Below are 19,784 nucleotides of genomic sequence, written 5' to 3'. Positions count from 1 at the left end.
CTGAAGTAGTAGTTCTTTTTAAGGATAACTGGTTTTGTTTTGTTTTAAAATATTTTTATTAACCAATTTTCACATAACAATTTGTCAATCCTCTTAATCAATTACATTATTCTTTCCCCTTTTCCCCCCTCAACCCTCCCTCTCCACCTCACCAAGAACTTCCCTCAGCTCCCCTCCCTAATTTCTTTACATATATTGTTTTCTGCATGTTGTAAAATTATACGTATCTTTACTTTCGTTCAGCTAATAAATTTGTGAATGTTTATTCAAAACCTGCCACAGAGTCCAATTCATTTTGTTGTCTTTTTAGCTAGTTTGTAAAAAGCTCCCATTCTTCCTTGAAGTCACCATTGTCCTTTTCATGCAGCTTATATGTCAGTTTGGCCAATTCCGCACAGCTCATCAATTTTGCTTGCCACAGTTATTTCGTTGGGATTTCCTCGTTCTTCCATCATTGTCCTAACAAAACTCTTGCCACTGTTGTAGCATGCATAAATAAGTTCTTTACTTTTACTGGCAGGTCTTGTCCTACAATAGGATGACTCTGGTTTTTATTTAGTTTCTTGTGGCAGTCTTCTTCTTCTTCTTCTTCTTCTTCTTCTTCTTCTTCTTCTTCTTCTTCTTCTTCTTCTTCTTCTTCTTCTTCTTCCACGCACACACAACTCAGTCCCTGCTGTGCCTACGTAAGCCCTGCCATCAGTTCTGATAGCTGAGTGGAACCATATTCTGAGGCAGTATGAGATGCTTGGGAACATTGGTGAATGTTGTTCTGCCCCCACCTCCGTGCTTGCAGTGTTTCTGCCGCTTAAATACTGAACTAACCCCCCCCCCCCTCGTTAAATATAGTTTAGGCAATATTGTAGTGAGCTCACTAAATCATCGTGCTGTTATAAGCACCAAAATGCTACTCCATTTCACAGCTTCATAGAACTCCTGAAGTTTACGTTGCAAATGCCTCAAACTTTGGCAGATTGCTCAGTATCCGACTATTGAGATGTAGTTTAGTTGCTTAACCATTCTTTTGAGAACTCAAATACTGATTGAAGGGAAGATTTGAGTACAATATATATATATGTATCATATCAGTTAATGAAGGATGTACACTGGTTTTTAACGCGGCTTATTTACTTTTTTAAAGAACACAAAGGCAGGAGCCTAATCCTTTCCTACTTGCTTCTGTAGTTTATAAGGAAGGAGGTCTTTGTTCAAATGACAAAGTGAGACTGCCAGAAATCCCTACTCGAATTGTTTGGATTAAATTTCCCTTTGATAGTTTCACTTATTTTGAATCCTACAGATTTATCCCATTAGACATACAAAATATCTCCAGATTTCAAGAAAGAGCAGTCAGGGAAATGTGTTGACCTTTGGGATGGTATACAGACTCTCCAAAAGAATTACAAAAATGTAAGATAATGCTAGAGCACCATTGCAATCTTAGTTTAACCCACTTATCAAGTTATAGAACTTTAATTGAATGTCCTTTTTCTGAGGATCTGCTTTTAACCGTTTTTTGCGGGTTTTTCTTTTTTCTTTTTTTACGTTTGCGCAACTAACGTCTTGAGGATTAAGATTCTTGTTGAAAGATGAATTTGGAAGTTTTATGGAGATGAAACTACAAATCATTTCTCTGTGCTTTCTGAGGGAAATAAGAAAAGGTGATATCAAAGGGGAAATGTTTCCTTGGTCCCAGGATTAAATAACAGTGATGATGATGATAATGATAATGATAATGATGATGATGATAATAATAATAATAATAATAATAATAATAATAATGACAACTAAATAATCAGGATTTTGCCAGCTTTGAAAACAACAGAAAGCATAGCTTAGTATGGTATGTAGTAATAAAGAATACAGAAACACATTTCAATGGTTTTGTAAAAGTTCTTTGGGGGTTTTTCGGGGTATGTGTGTGTGTGTTTTTTTTTGCAATAGAGTTGTCTAATTTGAGGAAGTTAAGCCAAAGAGGATCTAAACCTGGGTGCTATTTTTGTCTGGGCTACCTTTTTAATGCAGAAATGAAACTTCTGAATGTGGAAATTTTGTTAAGTAGAACGAGCTAGTTCAGGAAGTGGAGAATAAGAATTCCCTTAACTTTCCGCAAGTTGGCATGACCAGAGCCTGCACCTCTTCAGCAAACAGCAGTGGTCTGTCTTGATTTGTTTTACCATTTCTCCACCATGACTTTCAGAAGTTGCTTCCACAGCATTGTGGGATGAGAGTTCTAGAACAGTTTCTAAAAGAAGGCACTGTTTCCACTAAGTGGTTTCAGAAAGCCACTTCAGGATTTGAATGGATGGTATTAAGCAATGCCCTTCAACGGTGCTCTCGGTTTGCTTGCAGAATTCTTGAATTTTTGAAAACAAGTGAGTGATGTCAGGTTTTCAACATTGCAGTGTATCGCCAGCCAAACATCATGGCGATATTCTGGGTGAAACTGCCGCAGCTCTCATTGTGGGAGCTGAGGTGCTTTCATCCCAGTGCCTTGCAGGCTGTGGCCAATACAGCTGGCCCCAGCGTGCTGCTCAACCGGGGGGCAGAAAGCCTTGTGCTAGTCCCCATTTCTCCTCCTAACCTACCTCACAGGGTTGTTGTGAGGATGAAACTTCCGGGGGGGGGGGAGAGAAGGAGTTTTGGAGCTTGTTGTAGAGAAAGGCTGGGGCGGGGGAGAACCCCCAAATCTTCACTGTCATTCCAAATCAATGCAGCGTACTCTATATCTTCTTTAAAAATGTAACTGACATTTTTTTCCTTTGTGCATTTCTTTCAGGCCAAAGCTGTGAACCTTAAAATGTCATGATGGCTTGCCTTACGGTGACAGAAATGGAAGGCCCGGCCTCATCTACTCTTCACCAGAATGGTGGCGTCCTTGGGAATGCGGCTGTTTCCACGCACACAGAGCCTCTGCTTCGCGTTTACTTGTATCATTCCCAAGGAAAGATGGACGGCGATTATCTACAGTTTCCAGCAGGAGAGTACGTTGCAGAAGAGATCTGTGTTGCTGCTTGTAAAGCCTGTGGTAAGATCACACACCCTGTTTTCTGACCGACGGAACTGTTTCGGCCTCACTTTTCTGGGATTTGGCAAGAAAACGCAGATCAGAATGGCACTTTGTGGCTCAGACAGCCCCAGCAATGTTCCTTCGGTGCTTTGCAATCAAATGTTTGAAGGAGTGTCCCAGGGGCTGTTGGAACAGCTGTGTATTGCACCTCGAAGCCTTGACAGCTGAGGCTTCAGACAGCAGTTCTGGGAGAGAGAAGTGGTTTGATGGGAGTGTGCTTGCTCCAGCACAGGAACGGTCGTTTAAGTTCCAGATTATTCCTTTGCAGCCCCACCCTTACCCACATCTGACATCCTCAAGTTTGACCCACAGCCTGGAGGTTCACCCATGGTTTAGTGTCATGCGAATGAGTCTTGGGGTCCCCTCTCTGCTTCCCCCCATTAACTGCTGTTTAGAATTGTCAGAACACTAAACTGTACTCACTCTTAACTACTATTGAAACAAGCCAGCTTCATGAAACATAGCTCTAAATAAAGTATAGTTAAGACTAACTGGCTTGTCCAGTTTGGACATAGCTCAAACCTGAAGTTAGTTAATATGGTCTCCTTCTAATGCTGGCGCGTTCACATAATGCTCAACCATAGCTTAACATTTCACCTAAACAAGGCTTTTGTTGGTGTGAGAAAAAGAACGGAACCTGCGGCTGGTGCTCACACCTTCCTGTTCGTCTCGGAAGCTGCGGTTGTCTTTTGAAACCGTAGGTTCCTCTTCACTCAAGCTGCCCCTGATATTCTCTGACTAGACGAAGGAAGCTCTTGCTGAACCAAATGGTAAAAAGGTGCTTTCAAAAGAGACCCAAAGCTTGGATGATATCTTGATGGTGTAGGTGATAGTCACCGGTCCTTCTCGCTCCTCTGGCAATTTTAGGATTTCAAACATCCGATTAAGAATTTGCATCCATGCATTTAAGAGAAAATGTGACCAGAGCCCAGAGGCTGCACATTTTTCTTGGGAAGACTTGGGAAGGAAAACTGTTCGGTGTAACAGAAATCTTAGTGTCATTAATGTCATTAAAAGAAATCAGTCTGTTTTGTGGAATTAGAGAACAGTTTGGTTCCATATTTTTAAGCTGCTAGTGTCATCTAAGATTGTCTATTGCTAACTGTTGGAATTCGATTAATAGCATAACATTATCTGCTGGTGTATACTTTCTGGTGACAACTCCTGCATGGGCTGTTCCTTTTTTATCTTTACCAAGAATGTCTATTATTAAAGTAAATACTGTAGTTAGTGCTTAAGCCGGAGTGTTCAATTTTAAAAATTACTAGGAAGGTAATTGCAAAGCCATATGTGTTGTGTCCTGGGGTAGTAGGGGGGCTTTTTCGTGTAGTCTCAGAAGTTCTGTCATCCTGGAGAATGGGAAAGGTGCCACAGGAAATGATTTAAGGTTGCCAAGATCAGATTGTGTCTTTAAAATGTACATAATGGACAACATGTCTGTTCTGCCCACCCCAGATACCTTCAGATGCCCTTATAGAGCCTTTATGTAACCTAAGGGAAATCAAAGTTCCATCTTGGAGTCAAAAGATGCGTCAGGAGAATGTACTATGGAACACTTTATTCCTTCTTTTTCACCATCTCCAATCTATACTTGTTCACGAAGGTTTTATTTAACCCACCAAGTTACACTGATTCAAAACAATGCTCTGCTTTTTTACTTTTGGAAGACAAGGAATGCGAGCACTGCAAAAAAAAAGTTGTGCAGTTCTGTTTGTAATCTGAATTCTTAGCATCCAGTAGATCATTGATGATCTTTTTTCCTTTAGATCAATAAGTGGTCTTAAGCAGGTTATGGGGCACATGCCAAACCATGGTTAAGGAAGCTTTGTTTGGCCTTTGGTCATGCTGCTGGTCTATGAATATTCATGCTTGCAAAGAGTTTCCTTATCTATTCCTTGCTATTACTGACTTTATTTTCTTAGTACCTCCAAGTATGAACTTAGGACTCTGTTGTTCTGTCAGTGCTTCTGTGAAGGATGTTATTTGTCCACTTCTCTCTCTGTGCGAAGTGTTGCACCTTTCTGGGGTGTGGTATAGAACCATCCATCAGACTATGGCTCTCCATGTGAGCTGTTTGTCTGGAACTGTTGGATTAAGCTTTGCTTTGCATCTTATGTGGCTCGGTCTCTTTCTGCGTTTCCATGCATTAGAGTCATGGAATACTTATTTATTTAAGTGTTTGTTCTTCCTTGCAGTCCTAGCCTTTATCCTGTGTTTGGGAGGAGGTGGCTCTTCAGGAGTGTGTTGTTTAGACAGTAGGCTAGCATATGAACAAGTGGCTTTTCATTTTCTCCCTTCCTTGGTCCAGAGGTTCTGCTTCTGCTGAATAATTCTGCATTCAGAATTCCAATCCCCTCTCCCTTCTCTCAGGGTGGCCTTCAGCATATAAATCTAGGACAGCCTTTCTCAACCTGTGGGTCCCCAGATGTTGTTGGACTACAACTCCCATCACCCCTAGCTAGCAAGGCCAGAGCTCAGGGATGATGGGAGTTGTAGTCTAACAATATCTGGGGACCCACAGGTTGAGAACCGCTGATCTAGGAAGTAAAATGCAAGAGACCGAATGCAAGAGACAGAACTGTGCCTGGGTACCAGAGGTTTGGCTAATAATAAGTAGTTTTCCTAACTCAGTCCATTCCATGGAATCCAGATCTCTGTGGTCTCAAGCAAAGTTCCTCACCATTCAAGATCCAGGGACTTTGTTTAAACAGATTTCAAAGAATGTAGGATGCTGTTTGGATGCTAGATGGGCCAACAGACATGATGCTGTAGGATGCTAGATGGGCCAACAGACATGAGTCTGTTGGTCCATCTAGCTCACATTCTCTCTACCAACTGGCAGCTGCTCTCCAATGTTTCACACCAGGTGACATTCCCTGGTCTATCTGGAGATGCACAGGATTGAACCTGGGACCTTCTGCAGGCAAAGCTTGCTGTGCTACAGAGTCATGGCCCTTCAGCTATTGGTTACTTTCTCTGGCCCTTATCCCTGTAACAGGGATTTCTTGGGATGATGATGATTGAAATAGGCCAGTATTCTGCTCCTCCCCAAATCCTCTGCCTAATTTATTATATCACACAACATACAGTCATGGCAGAAAACCACAGTCCGTTCCTCCCCACCCCGCAATCTGCAAATGTGGTTCCTTACCATCAAAGGCAATGTGCTAATGGAGGGCCTTCTACTTTTATCACTAAGAAGTGAGTGGCAGTACAGGATGGGTTTGAGCAATCCATAGGTTGAAGGAAACCGGGGTTGGCTGCAAAATCCAAACGTGGTAGATTGGCACGTTGGTAGGTACTTTTCGTGTACCCTGCGTCTTATATAAATAAGATTATCAAACACTTTTGAGACAATTAAACGCAGATGGTTAGACAACGAATGTCAAGAAATTAGTAGCCAAATCAGGATAGTGTCTGCGCAGGTTTGGGGATGCTGCAGTGTGGACTGCCAATGACGACTTACTTCTACCACCTGGCCAAACCGAATCAATGCAGGGTATACACACTAGCGAGACTGAATGTGCTGCCATCGACAATACTACAGGGGAGATTCCAGAAAACACCACTTGCAGAGAGACACTATGTCCCTATGGACAGAGTTGTATAGAATCCATTGTGCATGTTCTTTTGCACTGCCTCTCATATCAGAGAATTCCATCTTAAGTTCATTAATCAGTTGGTTATTAGCAGGGAGTAGCATTTAGATGAATGTAAAGTAGCCTTCCTAATGTTGACCCATGACGGGCATAGGATAGCGATAGTAGCCAGGTTTCTGCAACAAGCAGTGAGGATCCATGAATGTTATACAACAGTACTGTAATTGTTAGATGAGTGGTTTTCTTGTACTGAACCTTTGGGAATGTTGTCTATATGCCAATAAAGGTTTGAGAATGATTGATTGATTGACCTTTAATGGGTGTTACAGGAACTGTTCTTCAGCGGCTTAGATGCCAACACACGAGGATAGCAGAACTACCATGATTTATGTTGAACTACTAAGTACAGAAGGAGGCATGGTTACTTAGGAGATAAATTCTAAAGCCCTCATTATTTTGCAAACAGGGACAAACCCAATCTCAGTTTACTGCCCTCGCTAGCCGTGAAATTTCGCACAGGCACAAGCAAGGATCTGAAACGCTCTTCAGCATACCGACATGTTGGCTTGAAATACAAGGAGGCTTTTGTCTGTCTCTGTACATAAAGTACGGGTTCTGCATTGCTGTCCCCTCCATTGAGCTCAGCTAGAGCGTTCCAACTGCGAAAAAGAACCACTTGCAAGTTAAATATGCCCAAGATAAATATGCCCAGGACCTCTCAACCAAAGTAGAAGCTTTCTTCAGTCCTGGTATAAAGCTATTTATTACACTTGCATACATGCGTGAGTCTCTTATTCTGGAATATGCAGTACTGGAAATAAATTAGTTCAGTTACATAAATGTACAACTGAAAGCAACTTAAATTATTCAAATACCTCAGCAGCAAGTGTTCTCCCTAGCTGAACTGAATGGATAGCATAAAAAGAATATGCCAGTGTTGTTTAGTGGTTAAGAGTGATGGACCGGGATGACCAGGGTTCAAATCCCTACTCAACCATGAAGCATCTTGAGTGATCTTGGACCAGTTGCAGTCTCTCAGCTTAACCTGGCTCACAGGGCTGTTGTGATGATAAAATTGAATTGGAGGAGAACCAAGTTTGTCACCTTGAGCTCCTTTGGGGAAAGGTGAGATATAAATGCAGTAGGAATCCTAATAACAAGAAGAAAATCAATACTATTGGAGGCAGGGGAGTGACTGAGGCCCAATAGGCAATATTGGGCTGGGCAATATTTGGTTTTCAACGTTGCTATATATCGCCAGCTAAACATTGCAATATATATCAATATCTCATGATGGCTGAAATAAGGATGAAAGAGGTGAACACATGGGGCTTGACGATATTTGGTTTTCAACATCATGATATACCAGCAGCTAAACATTGCAATATACCAGTAGATCACAATGTATGAAATAAGGATGTGGAAGCATTATCAGGGACGCGGGTGGCGCTGTGGGTTAAACCACAGAGCCTAGGACTTGCCGATCAGAAGGTCGGCGGTTTGAATCCCTGCAACAGGGTGAGCTCCCGTTGCTTGGTCCCAGCACCTGCCCACCTAGCAGTTCGAAAGCATGTCAGAGTGCAAGTAAATAAATAGGTACCGCTCTGGTGGGAAGGTAAACGGTGTTTCCATGCACTGCTCTGGTTCGCCAGAAGTGGCTTAGTCATGCTGGCCACATGACCCGGAAGCTGTACGCCGGCTCCCTCGGTCAGTAAAGCGAGATGAGCGCTGCAACCCCAGAGTCAGCCATGACTGGACCTAATGGTCAGGGGTCCCTTTACCTTTATGTGGAAGCGTTAGCTGGTTTCACAGTTTTCCCCCCATTGTGTTTTTTGCCAGTGCCTGCTCTGGTGATTCACTGCCCCTTGCAAGAGGCAGGGGAGAGCTGAGCTGGGAGAGTTAACAGGGGCTGCAGGAATCAAGAGAAACCTTGGCTGGCTTCACAGTTTTTTCTCACATTGTGATTTTTGAGTAGAACACACACACACACACACACACACACACACACACACCATGATTCACGATATATTGGCAGGTCAGAAATTACGAAGCCAATACCTCAATATGGACTTCAAGAGTGGCTGGGGAAACCCAGCCAGATGGGTGGGGTATAAATAATAAAATTATTATTCAAACTGGTTTTGGAGAATATATTGGTATATTGCCCAGCCCTAGTAGTCTCTCTGGAAAGCCTGGAAAGCCTTCATCAGTGTAATAATAAATATGATCAGTCTATCTTCCCCTATGTTTTGGCTCTGTGACAAGAGCAGCATCACCACTGCACTGAAATTTATTTAGAACTTGTTAAGCTACTGTAAGTAACAACCCAGCCTGTGAAATGACAGCAATATTGGAAAGAAGTATTTATGGATGGAACTGTAAATTCAGTATTTTCCTTCCTAGTGAGGAAAGCCACACTCATTTCCTTTCTGCTTGTCATGCAAAGACACAAAAGCCTTGTTACAAAACGGTTGAAATGCCTATCGAACTATCATTCTTATATCCTATCAAACTATCATTCATATGTGAAATCATGTGCAGGATTTAAGATGGGAGCAACAGAACAATGTAAAGAATGGACTTTGGAAGCTTAGGAAATAAATATATACAGTTGTACCTTGGTTCTCGAATGCCTTGCCACTCAAACGTTTTGGCTCCCGAACGCCGCAAACCTGGAAGTGAGTGTTCCGGTTTGCGAACAGTTTTTGGAAGCCGAACATCTGACAAGGCTTCCACAGCTTCTGATTGAGTGCAGGAAGCTCCTGCAGCCAATTGGAAGCTGTGCCTTGGTTTTCAAACATTTTCGGAAGTCGAACGAACTTCCCGAACGGATTCCATTCGAGAACCAAGGTACGACTGTAGATGTGTTTTAATTCAGCCACTAAGAGAGAAAAATAATAGTGAAAGGAGGCACAGGAAGTCAAGAAGAAAATGTGCAACCAAAAAAATGATACACATGATTGGAGTTACGTAATAATTTGGAAGATTTAATAAAAATGGTTATTTTTAAAAATGCTTGCAATACTAATAACACCCAGTTTTCAACAGTATGCAATGTGTGTGTATGTAAACAACCAGCCCAAAATCTGTACTGCACTTTTGCAGAAGGGCTTAGATTTGACTATCAGTCCCCAGAGCAGAAATGCATTCTGGTGCTAAGATTATCCATCTGGGATGACAGCCGAGTCAGACAGGGGATTAAGATGTGTCTGTGACCTCTAGCATTCTTGCCATCTTTTCCCACAGCCAGAAAGTTTCACTTACAGTTTTCCACAGTAATTGCCAGAGCTGGAAAATCTTGCTTTTCTATCGCTAACCTTTCTATCTGGGTTAACACCTGCTGCCAAAATGGCAAATCACCTAAACCTGTGCTCTTTTTTTTAAGTGGTTTTTGTTCTTGTTCACAGAAAGCTCAAGTTACAGACACATTTGGTTCCTCTTGAAATCTCTGCAAAGTAAGAGTGCCGTGCTCCCTATCGCTCACCTTCTTATGCAAGGAAATCTAGTTTTAATCGAGATTAGGTAGACTATTTAGCAAATGATGCTGCAGTTTAATAAACAATGCCCTTCCAGCATGCATAACGGTAGCCCTTCAAAAAAAAAAGTCAGGTTGTTTTAGGAGGCAATGCAGAGTAGAGCTGGGCGATATTACGATTAATTGTCTGAAACCAGTTGCCTTGATCAGCTGTGAGGTGGACAGTTTACGAAAGCCCGTTTCTCAGCTGATCAAGCCCCCTCTGCCTCCTGCAAACTGAAGTGGGGGCCAGTTTGTTTAGACTGCTCCTCTGAAGGGTCAGCAGGCTCAGGGGCCAGCAGGAGGCTGCCCGCCCTTGTCCCCATATAGCTGCTGCTCATGGGAGCCAGAATGGTATGGGGGCTCGTTCAACTTTGTGACCTGGGCAAGTCCCCAGACCTGTCTGGCTCGTGCATGCAGGAGCCTTATGGGGAATGCCTGGGCAATTTCAGACATTGTGATATATCAGTACATGGCAGCATTTAGCTGCTGATATATCACAGTGTTGAAAACTAGATTGTCACCCAGCATCCAAAAAGTTAGGTTTAAAAAAGGCAAAGGACCCCTGGACTGTGAAGTCCAGTCAAAGGTGACTGTGGGGTTGTGGCGCTCATCTCGCTTTCAGGCCGAGAGAGCTGGCGTTTGTCCACAGACAGCTTTCTGGGTCATGTGGCCAGCAGGACTAAACCGCTTCTGGCACAACGGAACACCGTGACAGGAACCAGAGTGCACAGAAACGCCGTTTACCTTCCCACCACATTGGTACCTATTTATTTACTTGCACTGGTGTGCTTTCAAACTGCTAGGTTGGCAGAAGCTGGGACAGAGCAACAGGAGCTCACCCCATCGCGGGGAATCGAACCACCAACCTTCTGATTGGCAAGCCCAAGAGGCTCAATGGTTTAGATCACAGCGCCGCCCGTATGTCATGGTAGAAGTGTAGGGGCTGGGACAAACAGTGAGGATCAGAGTATTGCATTAGTTCCCTTCCATTCTGGTGCTTTTAGCCTTAGTGCATTAGTTTTTATGATTATTCATTATCTACTTACGTTTTGAAATGACTGCGGAACGGCTGGAGTTCATGGGAGTGCAACAAAGGTGTATAAGGAAAGGATAAATGCACCTTTTTGTGTTGGTTATGGAAAATCCCTGGTGTGACACCAGCCTTTCCCACGCAATCCATAGCCCCAAATATCTGTATTTTACACTCTTCTATACAAATAGCTGTGGGCTGCTTTGTAGAAATGACGGGAAATTACATCAAACGTTCATCCTTAATCATTATTTCTTCATCAGGTTTGAAAAGAGTCCAGCTTGCTTATTACAACATTAAATTTCAACATATTCCTGCAACTAATAAATATGAATTGCTGGTTTAGGCTGAATTGTTCCTTGGCCATTGTTCTCGGGTGCTTTTATAGAAGGCAAATAAGCTTTTTGTTTCAAATGGAAAGCTGTTAAGCTAACCAATCTCATGTTGCTTTAAAGCTGGGACTTTCCATATATTTGAAACCACCAGCTGCCAAACCAGTCCAAACAAATGTTGGCTCATTCTGCCATTCCGTTGGCACCGAGAGAGGTGCTTCATTAAAGCTTCATCTCCCTCTAGTTATGGTTGAATGCTGTTCTGCCAGATTGATGTCCAAAGTGACTCACAAATGAGTCACCTTTTGCTTAGCAAGTGATTGCTGCAATATGTGAAGACTGGTTCTATACAAACAGAAGCTGTTGAATGTTTCGCTTTGCTTTGGTGGAAATCTGGGGCTTTCTAGCCTAAGAAGAGCTGCTCTTGCCCCAGACAAGGTCAAGCAGAGTTCTCACGGTAACATTCTCCCATCTTCTGTTGTGTATCTTTCCTTAGCTATGTCTTAAACCTTGTATATATTAATCCATCTAGAGCCATAGTTTTCAAAACACAAGGAGACAGAAGTTACACAAAAGTGCTGTTGTCTCTCATCATGTTGCCTGAGCCGGTCCGCAGAGCACTGGTGCTTAAAAGCAACCTTTCTCCTCACTGAGCACCATTGCCTGATTTGGCTGGTCTTGCTTTGTCATGGGGCTAGTTCACACTTTGCTCTTCCCGTGTGCACTCACAACCTCCTTTCCACAATGCACATGACTGTAACCAGGTGAGGAAAACTGTGAACTGGGCTGTATGTTGATAGAGCTGTATGCAAGGTTTCTCCAAACTTGGATCTCCAGCTTGTTTTGGACTACAACGCCCATCGTCACTAGCTATCAGGACCAGTGGTCAGGGATGATGGGCGTTGTAGTAAAAAAACAAACCAGCTGGAGATCCAAGTTTGGGAAATGCTATTGTTTGCTGTGGTTTTTTAGAACTTATTTTAATGCCTCTTGTAAAGATCCTGCCTTGGTAGGATTGTATACTGAAAAAAGAGGATATATATATATTTAAAGAAGATGAATAAATGTGCAAATTAAGTTAATTTGGATGTGCAGAAGATATTAAAAACAAATTTAAGGAACCGCAGAAAGAGGGGAGTGGAAGTCAAATTTTGAAATGTCAAAATGAATGTAAAATTAGTGAGATGTATAAAACTAGTGAAATGTATAAACTTCAAAAGTATGTATAAATAAATAAATAAATAAATAAATAAAATATCAAAAAAGAAAAAAGAAAAACAGGATATAAATAACCTTTTGTAAACCTCTACGCGAGATTCATCCGAATAGTGGTATAAAATACCTTAAAGAAACCAAAACAAGCAAACAAAGAATTGTTCTAGTTGGGTGTTGGAGCTGTTAAAAGTATTCCAGAAGCAGATGTTCTGTTTACTGAAGCACGTCTTGGAACGGGTACCACATTAAGGGATGAACAGGCCTATCTCAGTCCTCTTTCTGCAATGTTATAACTATTTATTGTATTGGCATTATCCGTTGCTTTAGCCGAACCAAATTCAGTGTGATCTGAATGTTTTCTTTTCAAAAGCTTTCCCATGGCAACCTCTTCATACCTAAAATCCCAAAGAAAGTATTAAAACCTTGCGGGCGTGACAAGTACAACACTGCTTAGCAGCACCTTTTCAACGCAGGAAAAAGATCTTGCAAATAAAACATCGTCGTCTTTTCTTTTCCTTAGGTATCTTGCCGGTGTACCATAACATGTTTGCACTAATGAATCAGACAGACAGATGTTGGTATCCCCCAAACCACACCTTCCAAGTAGAGGGATCAACCAGTCTCACTGTTCTCTACCGGATAAGGTTATAATATCTTAGCTTGTTTTTGTTTAAATCAAAATGGTTTTTGTTTAATCCGATTTCTTTTAAACTAAAGGACTATAATGTAGGTTGAAATAATTTATTAATTTCCTACGACTTTTTAAATTTCCATTTAATTATCAGAGGGGTTTGTAATAAGAATAACACACTTTGTCCATACATTTTACAGTCAGGTTTATTCCATGTGTTGTTTTATGGAGGTTATAGCAAATGCACATGGAGGCAGGGGCAGACTCCTGAAAGCTGACGGAATCACCTGATGACTACTTTTGCTCCTCCTTGGAGTAAACTTGATTATCTATTTTATTTAAACCCAGAGCTATTTAATTTATTTGATGGGCCCATTTATAAAAAATAATTGCAGTGGAATGTTCTCTTCTTCTACTTATAAATGGATTGTATTGCAATTACTGTACAATTCTAAGCATGTAGATGTGGGTGTTTACTTCCAGGTATGCATGTATGAGGTTGCAGCATTTTGTTTAAATAAGCAGTTGTGTCTGAACAATGGCTGCATTTCAACTGTGTCCTAGCAACCAAGGCATTCCCATTGCTCTAGTCATATAACCATTTTGCATATATTTCCAGAATGTAAAACATCTGCGGATCAGTGTGTGTACTTCTGTAGTCTAGAAAAATTCCCATTGAGTAGCCCCCATCTTAAGGTTCAATGTACCACAGTGTGACTTGCATCACAAACATAAAGGAGATTTTTAAACCATTTTGCCATAATGTTTCTGGGGAGACCAAACAGCCTGTTCCTTTATGTCATCGTGTTGAGGGTAGGAGTTTCGGGAAGCTTGCCAGAGTCCATAAAATACATAGATAAAGGCTTTGTTCAGAAGCGTGTGTACCATGCCTGACAATTGTCTCAGAAGAGCTTCTCCTCTCCCAACCAAGCCATGCTTCCTAAAATGGAGATTGCATAATGCACAAGTATACATTTACCACAAAAGAGACACAAAACCTTTGATTCCTGAGTCTGCTAAAGCAATATCGCTGAGCGATATTTTGATAAATTGTCTGAAACCGGTGTATGACATTCAAACCGTGATACCAGTTTCAGACTTGATACATTCGCAATGTATTGCCAGCTCAAATTGCCCTGAGGCAGCAAAGGCATAGGCAGGCAGGCAGGTAGACAGGAGCCTGAGAAGATGCTTGCCTGCAAGCTATGCCTCCAGTTTCACCTGGGCAGGTGGGCTGCCACTTCATCCTGCTTGGTCACTCCTGGAGCGACTGACAGGGAGGAAAGTGGCAGCCCAGCCAATTGGGTAAAGGTGGAGGCAGGCAGGTGAGCACCTTCTCGGGCTCTGTCTTCCCCCTGCGTGTGCCTTTGAAGAAGCTGCTCTCTCTCCCCCCCCCCCCCCGGGTCACACAAGCGAGAGTAGTATGGGGGCTCACTCAACTGTTGGGCTGGGTGATGTATCTCAGCTGCTTAAGGTGGGGAAGAAGAAGCAGCCGAGATACATTTCAGGCATCACGATATATCCATAGATTGAGATATTTAGCTGCTGATATATCACAATGTTGAAAACCAGCCCTACTTTCTGTGCTCGCCTGCTCTGACAATGTGTTGGAACTACAAGTATCCCCAAACAGGAAGCCATGGCTTATGACATAGGAGCAGGTCCAAATTTTACTCATCACAGTAGCACAGGCCACAAGTGCCCAGGGATCCAGACTTTCATAGAACCAGCTGTATTTGCCTCTCTGTGATCTGACATAGTACTTTGCAAATTCTAGAAGACAAGGCTTTAAAAATTAGCAAAATTATTTAGTAGCAGTTGTAAGGCATGAATGCGTCACACACATGTAAGCCCCAGAGGCAGTTGCAGACAATGCCAGGGAGTTGTGCTCCTTTTGTGACCTCCCTCCTTCAGAGTCAGACCACAATAGTATATCTGAGGCATTCCAGAATAAAGAGGGGGACGGAGGAGGCAGAGAACTCAGTGTGGTGCAAACATGCCAGGAGGAGCACCAGATTGCCTCTGCCAATGCGTTTGCACCACTGCTGCCTTGCCTCTCCCACTCTCCATCCTGGTATTCAGGAGCAACTTGGCTGGAAGGAAGCCAGGGAAGCAGTGCCACCCATTCACTACTATCTAAAGGCCACTGCTTTACTAAAGCTAAGTAGTTCTGGGTCTGGTCAGTGTCTCAGTGGGCAGTTGTACATCACTCTGGGTTTCATGATGGAAGAAAGTTGAGATAGAAACATAAGAGGTGGGGTGGTGGGGGGAATGAGTGGTGGTATTTGACCAGTAAATTGGCTATGAGTTTTGATGTTTGGTTATTTCTTGACTAAATGCCAACTCCAGTGGAGATGGCTCATTTCAAGCTGGAATAATTTAGTGGCAATATGAACTTGTGTGAAAGTATTCAAAGCCCTTGCCCTTTAAGCAGCCTGAATTTCATTAAAAACATGTTTCTAACATGTGTGGTCTTGGCTGCAAAAGCACTGATAATATGTCTTTGCTTCTTAACAGGTTTTATTTCCCACACTGGTATTGTAACAGCAATGTACGGGCATTTCGGTACGGTGTTTCCCGAGGTGCAGAGAGTCCTGTCCTTGATGACATTGTCATGTCTTATTTGTTTGCTCAGGTAAAGTTTTGACAACGTATTATTTGGGTATGGATGTATTTGGCTCTTCTCCGTGTTTTTACTGCTGGAAATGAATGTCTTCATCCACATATGGATAATTTCACGGGAATAATAATAATTATATGCAATTATCCTGTGAAATAAAAATACAACAGCCTTGAGAGCAGCACCAAGGTGTTGATTTCCCTTTGAGATCTGAGCTGATTTTTTTGTTCAAATTAAGTTCCGAGTTGATTCAACAGAAGACAACTCAAGCTGTGATGAAAATAAATGAAAAGAGCAGTAGGCCAAATTCATCAGAATTTCTGTGCCTTTGTTTTTTTGCCTCCAGTGGCGGGAAGACTTTGTCCATGGGTGGGTGAAGATGCCTGTCACTCATGAAACACAAGAAGAATGTCTTGGCATGGCTGTTCTTGATATGATGAGGATGGCCAAAGAAAAGGACCAAACTCCACTAGGCATCTACAATTCTATGAGGTAACTCTCTTTGCGATGTCTTCTTCTGCAGCTGTGCAAATGGGGAAGGGAGGAGTAAAAGGGGAGGTGGAGGCAGGAAAGCACAAAGTGGAAATAAGGATCCAAACCATTATTATTTTTATTGCCTGTTGCCTTACCCCTTTTTCCAAAGAACTTGTTTCCAGTTCATGACTCTCCCCATTTTAAGATTAGCCTGAGAGATAAGTGCCTGGCCCAAGGTGATCCAGTCAACTTCACAGCAAAGCAAGAGTTTGAACTTGGATAAGGCATTTGCAGATCTGAGCAAGTTGCGGCCTGTTCCATTTCACCAGATGTGACATTCCTCTTTTATACAGCCTGTGGTTCCTAGTTCTGGTCGTTGCAGAGAGAAAGTTTGAGGATGCAAACCCTTACATTGCCAGTGGAATTCGCCTCCTGGTTTTCTGTCCCACTTGCTCATAAGTTAAAAGATTTTAGGATTTAGGATTTACCTGATAGTTGCTCTTGCACCTTCTGTAGAAGAATATCACCAGCCCCCTTTGAGCTACTCTTCAATATTTTGCCACACACTTGGTTGTCTTTGTGTTCACAGCTACAAGATGTTTTTGCCAAAGTGCATCAGGGAAAAAATCCAGGATTATCACATTCTGACACGAAAGAGGATAAGATACAGATTCCGCAGATTCATCCAGCAGTTTGGCCAGTGCAAAGCAACCGCCAGAAACTTGAAACTGAAATATCTCATAAATTTGGAGACCCTCCAGTCTGCCTTTTATTCAGAAGTGTTTGAAGTGAAGGAACCCGGCAGAGAGCCTTCGGGTGAAGAAAGTTTTGCAACCATTGTTATATCTGGAAATGGTGGAATTCAATGCTCAAGAGGGAAACATAAGGATAGTGAGACACTGGCAGAACAGGTAATCTCTTATAACATACAGTCATACCTTGGTTTGCGAACAGCTTAGTTCCCGAACGCTTTGGCTCCCAAATGCCGCAAACCTGGAAGTGACTGTTGCGGTTTGTGAACTATTTTTGGAAGCCGAATGTCCAGCAGGGCTCCCGATTGGCTGCAGGAGCTTCCTGCAGCCAATCAAAAGCTGCGCTTTGGTTTCCGAACGTTCCAGAACAGATTCCGTTTGACTTCCAAGGTACGACTGTACTTCTGTATTTTGTTTACTATGAAAGCTTCGAGAATACCACTGGAAGCACAATGATTTGGTTCTATCAATAGAATGCTTACTGGCCAAGTAGAAATTAGCATTGTGCAGTCAGTTGAAAGTATTGTGGCAAGTACTTTGCAGGAAAAGGTACGCAGAATATAAATGGTGAGGGAGGAGTGGGAGGCTGGTTTAAGCTTCTGTGGGTTTTTAGTGCGCACCCAGTTCTGTTCTGTGGCTTGGGCAATGCAGGGTCCCAATCCTTAGTATCAATGCAGACTCTAGTTCCTATTGGTTTTTATTTGTTCCTAGCGTTGAATGGGATTTCACCCAAGTCTTTTAAGATTACTAGCCTTACTGTCATGGAAATAATTTGAATTAGCAGTAGATGTGTCTGAGAAATGAAGATTGTCATTTTCTGTTCCCCAGTGGTGTTATAGGAAGATAATACGTTAACAGATCATTATTATTTTTAATGCATGGTGGTACACAATTAACTCAATTGATAAAATATTTCCTTTCTAGACACTTTATAGACTGTAGGTTGGGTTAAGCAAAGGGGGGATTTTCTCTTGAGTGTTTTGGATTTTGCTGCTTGAGTATTGCTATTTTAATTTCTCTGTAATTTAAATTTCATCTGTTAGTGGTGGCAGCATCACTTAAAGCATATGGTGATTCTTATCTAAACAGAGATAAGCAACTTGAGTAATGCTGTCTGTGCACGCAGATGGTAGCCTTCTTAGAAATAAGACCCCAATCCTGTTCTGTTTCTTCAGTCTGTGCAGTTGTCAAGGTTAGCCTTTCATCAGTTTATTCTGAACGTCAGTCCATAGAGAGGGATTTTCCCCTTGGGAAACTCTTCCCTTGAATGTCTGGCTGATTCAGAGGCTTGCAGCTTGTGGTAAAGATGTAAAAACCAAGAATTCAGCTGCCATTGATAAATATTGTGAAAGAGGAGTAGAGAAGTAATGGGCAAACACCAGGCTCAGACTTGTTTTTCTGGCAGGAAAGGATGTTTCTTATTACTTCAGAATCAGGCTATTGAGAATAATGTTACAATTGCTCTGTTTCAGTTGATGGCTGGAAGCTTGTCTAAAACACTTACAAATAACCCGTTTCCTAATAAAGCAACATCTTTTCGCAGGAAATACAGACCTATTGCGATTTTCCCGACATTATCGATGTCAGTATTAAGCAAGCAAGCCAGGAAGGTTCTGGAGAGAATAGAATTGTAACCATTCACAAGCAAGACAGCAAGAATTTGGTAAGAGTGGCTTTCTCTTTTGATTACCTTACATTTCTGTGCATTACTTGTCTAAACAAATTGGCTTTTGATGCCCTGCCTTGTTTGCATATCTGCATATCTGCAATTAGGCAAGTAAGTTAGACTGTGACTTTCGTAGAACGTAGCAAAAGCAATTTGTGTGTTCTTAAAAACACACAGTTTTGAGGCGGCCACACCGTAAGCCTTTCCTTTCCTCATGCATTTTGCACAGGGAACAATTAAACTTCAATGAGTTTATCTCCCATTCATTTGAGATTCCTAGCCGTAGTCATTAACCACAGAAGAACGATGTAAATACACACATGTGCAACAAATAATAGCTTGGATGCTCCTTCTCCATCCGCTGAGATTGGGAGTGCGTCTCAAACTCACATGCTGAATCCAGTCTCCTTCCCGGCACAGAGAAGGCAATGATTCCACATGGAGATCGTACATATATTTGAACACGGTATCTCTGCTTAGCACAGTCCCTGTTTTCTGCCCATGGTAAAAGGCTGTGGCAGAGCATGCGGCTTAGAAACATTCTCCTGAAATATCTGCACATAAGGAGGTAGTGGAGTCCTATTCAGTTCTATCTAGCCTGAGACCCATGGCTGTCTGTCTTTCCTCACACGATGGCACATTTACACAATTTTGAAACATGGGTGCAAGACATTATTTGTTAGACAAACCTTACTAAAAATCTAATGTGTGTGGTTTGTTTGTTTTTTTAATCCCCCTTAGGTTGTAGGGCTGGGCAATACTTGGGCAATATAATACCGTAACAACAACAACAACAACTTATTAATTATACCCCGCCCATCTGGCTGGATTTCCCCAGCCACTGTGGGTGGCTTCCAACAGAATATTAAAATACAATAGTC

General features: G+C 42.2%; 1 protein-coding gene across 2 annotated transcripts in view; it reads left to right on the top strand.

Moving 5' to 3' along the window:
* Positions 1 to 19,784, top strand: part of JAK2 (Janus kinase 2) — an 83,469-nt gene that overhangs the window by 32,816 nt on the left and 30,869 nt on the right. For both annotated transcript variants that reach the window (XM_083718490.1, XM_083718491.1), the window contains 6 exons: positions 2,777 to 3,025; positions 13,281 to 13,404; positions 15,909 to 16,026; positions 16,358 to 16,503; positions 17,075 to 17,396; positions 18,781 to 18,900. In XM_083718490.1, coding sequence (XP_083574616.1) covers positions 2,803 to 3,025; positions 13,281 to 13,404; positions 15,909 to 16,026; positions 16,358 to 16,503; positions 17,075 to 17,396; positions 18,781 to 18,900 — 1,053 coding nt within the window. In that variant the 5' untranslated portion in view covers positions 2,777 to 2,802. The remainder of the gene's footprint in view (positions 1 to 2,776; positions 3,026 to 13,280; positions 13,405 to 15,908; positions 16,027 to 16,357; positions 16,504 to 17,074; positions 17,397 to 18,780; positions 18,901 to 19,784) is intronic.

Source organism: Podarcis gaigeae, assembly GCF_964106915.1.
Source record: "Podarcis gaigeae genome assembly, chromosome: 17".
NCBI lineage: Eukaryota > Metazoa > Chordata > Lepidosauria > Squamata > Lacertidae > Podarcis > Podarcis gaigeae.
Note: the sequence above shows the minus strand (reverse complement) of the source record. Positions and strands in the feature narration are given on the sequence as shown.